The 8,242-nt window shown below is 41.1% G+C and overlaps 1 protein-coding gene across 1 annotated transcript; it reads left to right on the top strand.

Moving 5' to 3' along the window:
- The first annotated feature begins 3,278 nt into the window (after nt 1-3,278).
- On the top strand, nt 3,279-5,036 carry LOC122092257 (11S globulin seed storage protein 2-like). The gene is made up of 5 exons (XM_042662588.1): nt 3,279-3,357; nt 3,411-3,610; nt 3,728-4,031; nt 4,128-4,303; nt 4,389-5,036. Exons 1-5 carry the CDS (start codon nt 3,279-3,281, stop codon nt 4,770-4,772), a joined length of 1,143 nt encoding a protein of 380 aa, XP_042518522.1. The 3' UTR covers nt 4,773-5,036.
- The last annotated feature ends 3,206 nt before the right edge of the window (nt 5,037-8,242 follow it).

The following is an 8,242-nucleotide window of genomic DNA, read 5'->3' on the forward strand; positions in this document are numbered from 1 at the left end:
ACAATGCATTACCTACCCGGCAAGAATTTGCTCCTAACAGTATCACTATACCTTTATACCTTGAAAGCGAAGTTGAGGATAAGATAACCATCGACGGAAGGCCGGGAGGATGATGAGGTGGTAAAGTCAACATATTTTATTAAGCAAAAAGGGGGTGACTCAGCCAATGAAATCTCTTATACTAATCATTTGACCACGGTTTTGCCTTCCTCAAAAAATCTGGTGAAGAATATTCTTAAAAGATACAATGTTGACATGGCAGATGGAGAGGATAATGCAGATTAATTGAAGATTTGACTCCCAAATATGTAGCAGATGCGACTTATTTCAAGGGAGCTGAGAATCTTGTAGATTCTGTTATTTTTTCAGAGGAAGAGACAGAGTTGAATCATAGTGAGGAGGTAATAGACCAAGTTGAGTTAAATCATAGTGTGGAGGTGACCTATCAAGCTGATAATATAGAGGGTATACATTTGGATTTTTTAGAGGAAGCACCAGAATCGAATGAGGACGGCAGAGCTGCAATATTTAGAAACCTGACCCATTCAGTAGTGAGAAGCTTTCTACGAAAGAGTCATCGTATGAAAAGTGCCTCGTACTTTCTTCGCTCTCGTGATTGGGCTTCTTAACTCTTTCATAGCCTTTTTTCCTAATTGTTGAAGCTTTTCCTTTTACATGAATTGTGTTACAGGGTTTGTCCTGTTTGATTTTGGGATCTCTCAACCTTTCTTTTGGTCTGCCCAAAGAAGGTTGTAAGGGTTGCCTTAATTTGTATTTTTACATTTTTATTTTTCCTTAATATATACAAGTTAAAAAAAAAAAAAAACCATCGACGGAAGGGAGGTGAAATTTTTAAACCTAATAAAGAAAATTTTTGTGTAAACAAGATATCTTGTCTATCCACAAAATTTCAGTCAAATCCAATTTACCATGAAACATAAGTAAACAAACTACCATAATTTCATAAGCAACAGTGCAGGAAGATGGTTGCCACTTATGGAACTTGTTTCTCTCCTCCATCACATAATTTCTAGCATTTATCAAGTGAACTTGCATATGTTTATATGTTGAAGGCTTGAAACTTGTCCAGTCTGTTAGAGAACAGAAGCATAAACTTCATGGTTTTGAATTCTGCAATTTAACTTCAATTTTATTATAGTTTTTCTTTTCATAAGGAAAAGAAGGGGTTTGTCAGGGAGGGGGAAGGTTCTTACAAGGGCTGTGTGGGAAAGAATTTGCATGTTACACTAGTGAAGACTTGAGGGTTTAAAAAATAGTATCATTAATAATACGATGATGCAAAACCCATATAGTCATGATAGGGTAGGGCTAATAATTGTCCGACGTAGTTGGTTAGGAACTGCTTGACGTATGAAGCAGTCTTCAGTTTAACAAGTCTAGAGTTCAAGTGTCCCCCTTTTTCTTGGCCACCCTTCCTTGAGCTGGGGTGCCTTTGGCCGACTTTGGGCTGATATCCAATTCGCCCATGGAGGGCAAAAAAATAATAATAGGAGAGAGTATCTCAATATGAACCCCACTGTTTATTGTGTAAGAAAGGTATAAGAGAATATGTGAAGAGTTTTTTTTTTTTTTTTTGGACTGTATTCTTGCTGAATTTCGCATTACAAGGTGATAAAAGCGGTTAAAATACATTCCATAAAAAAAAAAGCATACTGTTGATTTCGTTTTCTAAGATGATAAAAATAGTTAAAAATGCATTCTAAAATTATATAGCAAACACACACTTGGAATGTCCTCTAAATTCTTTTGTCACGATGATTTATGTAATTAATCCCTAATTACTATCAACTCCCACCATAAACTGGTCTAGAGGTCGAACCGGAATCCCGATCAGGTTAACACCAGACTTCATCTACAGTGGAAAGGTGGCTGGCTGGTTCTATCTGTCAAGGTTAATACCAATCTGATCCTGATCCAGATCAATTTGTATTGGATAGAAATACCCCTGCTTCTATTAATAACCATTTTTTCAAAACCTTTTTACCAATTCTCCTCATCGATCCACATATCGGCTAAGATTGGGAATCAAGGTCGATACAAAGCGATTTAGTTAGATCCGATCCGATTCCTTTAACCATGTTAGTCGCTCACCACGTTTGTGATGTCGGACGAAATTCAGCTGCTGCATGGGTTGCAGCCAAGTAGCTGCAATGCCTGTGGCAGCCAAAGAAATAGAATCTAAAAAGATATTTTGAAAAACACTATAACCTAGGGTATTTATGAACCCTAAGGGGAAGTGAATTATTTCATTTATTTGACTACCAGCCGGGGATTGCAGCTACTTGGCTACCAGCAGGGGTTGTAGCCACTTGGCTGCAACCCGGGTAGCAGCCAAATTTTTTCCCTGTAATGCCACCTTCAACACGAATCTGCGTAGCTCTTGTCACCATTAGTAGGTGGCACAGACCCCTTTCATGCAGAAACGATCCACCCAAGGTGATAAAGCGCACTCGGATTCCACTTCCCATCACAAAAATCCAAACCTTTCCTGCCTATAAAATGGGCACAGCCCAGCCCAGCCCAGCCCAGTATCTTATCAACCATCTTTAGTACCCAACTTTAGTCAGTCTGCATTGCTCTCCTCTTAGTCTGTTAGTGCTTTAGTACTGCTAGCCGTGAGCTCACTCAGCCATGGCTAACAAACATCTTATTCTACTTAGCTTCCTCTCTTTACTTCTCGTGGCCAACCACGGTTTGGCCACCAACAAGGCTGAGGGCACCATCGAACTCGTGACCAACAAACCTGAGGCCATCGGTTCCGAAGGGAGACAGAGCCACAGTCGACTGAGGGAAGCTCGCCAGTGCCGTCTCCAACAGATCTCAGTGAGTCAACCTAGACAACGCATTCAGTCGGAGGGTGGCGTGACCGAGTTCTGGGATGAGAACGAGGACCAGTTCCAATGCACTGGAGTTGCAGCCATGAGAAATATCATCCAACCTAACTCCCTCTCTTTGCCCAATTACTCTCCATCGCCACGTCTCGTCTACATTGAACGAGGTATGTTTGTTGTTTATGGGACCTAGGTAGATTTCATTCTTATTAAAAGTTAGCCGTTAACGAGAGGGTGCCCAAATTTAAATAGAACTACTAACATCTGACGGGAAATAATTAGTTCCGCGTGAAATTCCAACGTGTGTTTGTTTTCTGAGTCAAAAGAATACCGACCTAATTCAAATTCATGAATGTGATGGCACAGGTCGAGGGTTGCTTGGAGTAACCTTCCCAGGCTGCCCAGAGACATACCAGTCATCAAGAGATGAACAGTCTTATGGGGGCTCATCAAGGAGAGGCGATGAACAGTCTTACAGGGGATCATCAAGGAGAGGCGATGAACAGTCTTACGGGGGCTCATCAAGGAGAGGAGGTGAACAATCTTACGGGGGCTCAGAGGGTAGTGGAGGAGAACAAGAAGAATTGAGGAGCGGGGAAGACCAGCACCAAAAGATACATCGCGTACGCGGAGGAGACCTCGTTGTACTTCCAGCCGGTGTAGCCCACTGGTGCCTTAACGACGGGAAGGAAGACCTCGTCGCTGTCTCCGTCAACGACCTTAACACCCAAGCCAACCAGCTCGACCAGAAATTAAGGGTAACCATTACCAAAATACTCTCTCTCTCTCTCTCTCTCTCTCTCTCTCTCTCTATATATATATATATATATATGTAGTTCATGCTAATGGTATACTTGATGGAATACGTGTTGCAGTCGTACTACCTAGCCGGGAGCCAAAACCAAGAATCACAGAGGGGCCAAAGCTATGAATCACAGAGAGGCTCACAGAAAGGGCCTCAACAAGGAAGTGGGGAGAGTGACACCTACCAAAACATATTGAGCCCCTTCGATGAGAACTTGATGGCAGATGCATTGAACGTTGATGTGGAGACAGTGAGAAACATGCGGAAGGAGGACGGTAGGGGTTACATCGTTAAGGTGAGAGAAGATATGAGCGTAATCCGCCCTGATGAAGACTATGAAGAAGCCGATGAAAGAGAAAGAGAGAGAGAAAGAGAAAGAGAAAGAGAAAGAGAAAGATACATTAAGAGGCGAGAAGGAAGCAGGGGAACAGGCGAGCGTAGATACATTAAGAGGCGAGAAGGAAGCAGGAGAACAAACGGACTTGAAGAAACCATATGCACCGCAAGGATCCATCATTACCTGGACAATCCCAGAGAAGCTGATGTCTACTCCAGAGACGCTGGACGCCTTAACATCGTCAACATGCTTAAGCTCCCCATCCTCTCTTACTTGGACTTGAGCGCTGAGAAGGGCGACCTCCTCCCGGTAATTATTTTAAAAATTAAAAAAACAGGGATGACTCAGTGAGTTATAGAATGGTGACTGAACGAGTTTGTTGGTTTTGTTGCAGAATGCCATTCACGCGCCGCACTGGTTGATGAACGCGCACAGCATCTTTTACATAACGCGAGGGGAAGCGCAAGTGCAGGTCGTTGGGAACAACGGACAGAGGTTGTTAGACGACAGGGTCAACGAAGGCGACATATTCACCGTACCACAGTACTTCGCTGCGACCTTTAGGGCTGGGAGTGAAGGAGTGGAGTGGGTAGCTTTCAGGACATCAGCCTTGCCCATAAGTAACCCAGTGGCAGGGTCCACTTCGGTGTTTAGGGGAATGCCCGCCCAAGTAATTGCAGAGTCTTATGGGATCGGACTCCAGGAAGCCCAGAACATCAAGTACGGAAGGCAGCAACACACCCTGCTTCTGCCTCCTGGCAGGAGATCCTCTAACTAAGGAGGTTGTTTTACTATTAGAGAGTGTAACTCCTACGTAATAAGGCGTGTGTAGAGAGAGACAGAATAGAGAGATGAGAAGGGGTTTCCTTCCTTTCCTTCCTCTAATAAAGGCCTTTTGATGTAATCTATCAATAAAGAACGTAAGTTTGGTATTTTCAAGTCTTTTTTATCTGTTTTATTTTCTCCTTAATTCTCTTTTATGGATTGTGGTTTTCAAAAATTGCTCATCTATCACTAAGCTCACTCATACGAGTCTTTGGTCCTTCTTGTTTTGTTCTAATGGTGTCTCCGGTGGAAACCAGCGCCGTCTCTGACGGTTGAGTGTCTTCTTCTCCAGTTGTTAGGAAAATGGGGCATAACATGTGTTCTAAGGCTTTGCATCAATGGGCATCCAACAGACTTGAAGCGAGTGCCCCCCGCCCTCCCAAATTTATTTGGATAAGCAAAGCTGTGTGATTATCTTCAGATTTCCTATGGCTTTGCTGCTTCAACAGGAACATTCTAACTGTATTTTTTAGTTTAAGACAAGTGTCTTTTTATTTACTTCAATCAAAAAAGTTACATGCAAACTCCAATTACACATATAAGTATATACATATCTGTCATATGCTCAAGAACTAAAATTTTCATCCAGTCCATAAGAAAACAAAATTTTAATCCCATGCCATATGACAGATGAATCATGAGTACTTCCCCCCCACACCCACCCCCCAAAAAAAAAAATTCATAGTTTCAGCAGAAATAACACATTATGCAAGAGTCTCTTGCTCTCTCCTTGGTTCTGAAATACAATAGAACACTAACTCCAAATTGGCAGACCGAAAAATAGAAAATCCGACTCTACTCTAAATTGCTTGATTATCTACAAGTACACCCAAAAAAAAAAAAAAAGGCTAGTATACATCTTGTAGAGTGGTGTTTCCAATTCCATAAAGGATCAAATAAATCAAGTTAGAGAAGAGCTACGACCGGGCATTTAGAAGAGCAGGGATAACCATTAAGCTCAATATAACTTACCTCCAACATGTCCTGGAATGAACCATGCATCAATGATCTACTAGAACATTGTCTATCACAATATTATATCCTCTGGGACAAAGAGGGGTGTTAAACTATGGCAACTGGCTGCATACGGAGGTAAACAAGATAGAGAGTTAAGATTTGAGTTTAAATTTTATAAGATGGGATGGAAGTCTTATTTTGTGCAGAAAGCTAACAACATAGTAGCTCAAATTGTGCACATGGAAAAGGAAAGAGCCAATTTGGATGGGTAACAACATAGAATTCATGTGCCGAGACTAGGCCCTCTTTTTTTTTTTCTGCTAAGATTCAGCATTGTATTAATATAGGAGAAAGAATGAATTTACAATGAAGGATTGTAAGCCATAGAACCCCTAATTCACCTTTGGCATTGCCAACAGCGGAGAAGAAGTTCAGACTAGAAAAAAAGAAAAAAAACTACATTTCTGACTTTAGAGTTTAAAAACTATTCCAGCTTCGGGATTTCCATTAGCAGAACAATAAATCAATCTAAAATCAGCTTTGATTTGAAGACCTGTATCTCCCTCATTTGTGCATCCCATGTTATATCATCCACTGTGAAAGTGGGGGCAGAGTTCCATGTCGAAGTAGTTTGCACCAAAGCAACCTGTTTTGCTAGCTTGTCAACTAAATTATTTGCTTCCCTGAAACAATGAGTTACTGACCATGTAGTGGTGTCTAGGTAACCCTTGTAACTCCGCCAAAGTTGTTGGAAAAACCATGGAATGGTGCTATTTTTGATACATGTTACAACCGCTTGTGAATCACACTCCACCCATAAGTTCACTCAATTCCGAGCTTTTGCAACCTTCTATCCCATAAAAAAATTTTCCAACTCTGCAACAAAATTTGTTGTTACTCCTACAACACCTGAGAAACTTAGGATATGATTTCCAATATGGTCGTGGAAGACACCCCCTGCACCTGATCGTCCTGGGTTTCCCAAAGAGCAGCCATCAATATTTAATTTGATGAATCCTACCCTAGGCAGTTTCTAGAATACTTCACTAATTTTTTTTTTGCCTTCTTTGGAACTATTATGAGATGTAACTACTTGGATAAAATCAAATCTTGAACTCCATTTACCGGGATGGAAGCCAGAGTTGAAAAGTCTACTAGATCATCAAATATTCTTTTGACAACAATTTTGGCAGTGCAGCTTCCATTATCATGCCTTCACAAGTTCCTATCTCTCCAAAGATTAAAAGGAATGATGATTAATAAATCTGACCAAGTAGTGCGTAGCTGAACAATATTAGATTTCCTCTTCCACAATGAAAAAAACTCCTCTATTATAGGGAAACTCCTCCATTGAACCTGGAAATGGTACATGATCTCTTTCCACACATTACTACTGAAATTACAGCCAAGAAATAGATGAGTTCGCAAATCTTGACTTTCTTGGCATAAATCGCATCTTGAGGCAATTGGCACTCCTCTGCGGCGAACTTGATCATCTGTGGGGAGCCACTTATGACACAATCTATAGCCAAACATAGCAAATTGAGGATGCAATTTTTTTTACCATACCTGGGACGCCTATCCTTGAAGAGGGCGAGCAACCCTGATACCTTCTATGCCGATTTCACTATAAACCTCCCTGATTCAGAAAGGGACCATACCCTTTTATCTAGATCATCTGTTGTCGGAAGAGTAACACTCTTTATACACACACATACCTCCTTTAGAGCATGGCTTGATACCTCAGGGAGAGACCAATTCCCATTTTCAATAAAATCTTCTATGGAAGTTGATAGATCAAGACTAGATAAAAACTTTGGACCCAGCATATCAGAAAATTTTCCATTCTTCAACCATTGGTCATACCAAAAATTAATGGAGCTACCATCTCCAATGATCTAGTGTTCTGATTCACCAACAAAATCCCATACTTTACGAAGTTCAGGAAGAATTGATGACAAAATAGCATTTTTTTAAACGCCCCTTCTTAGTAACCAATTTTCCTCCAAGGAAATTCTCAAACAAAGATTTATCATTTTTTATAAACCACCCCAGCTTTGCTAACAGGGCCATGTTGATTTCCCTTAGCCTTCAAACGCCCAACCCACCTTCCTTCTTTGGTTTGCACAAAAAGTCTCATTTGACTGTTATTGCCCTGATGGTTGTGGCTTCTCCAGTCCAGATAAAGTTACAAATCCATTTTTCCATAATGCGGAGACTAGGCCCTCATCTAGTCGTTCCTCCCTGATCTAAGGCAAAATTCCAAATGCCACAAAAGATGGGAGAGAGGGGGGGGGGGGAGAGAAAAATGAAGATTGCAAACTCTAACCCAATCATGTGAAGTTTTAGCTTGTGACATCACTCATGCTGAGCTGAATAGATGTTGAATAGACCCATAAAACCTCCCTGTGTATGCAAACAACAACCATAGTTATGATGTTGCTTTACAGTTTTATGACAGACAAA

Source organism: Macadamia integrifolia, chromosome 10 (assembly GCF_013358625.1).
Source record: "Macadamia integrifolia cultivar HAES 741 chromosome 10, SCU_Mint_v3, whole genome shotgun sequence".
In the NCBI taxonomy this organism is placed as follows: Eukaryota; Viridiplantae; Streptophyta; class Magnoliopsida; order Proteales; family Proteaceae; genus Macadamia; species Macadamia integrifolia.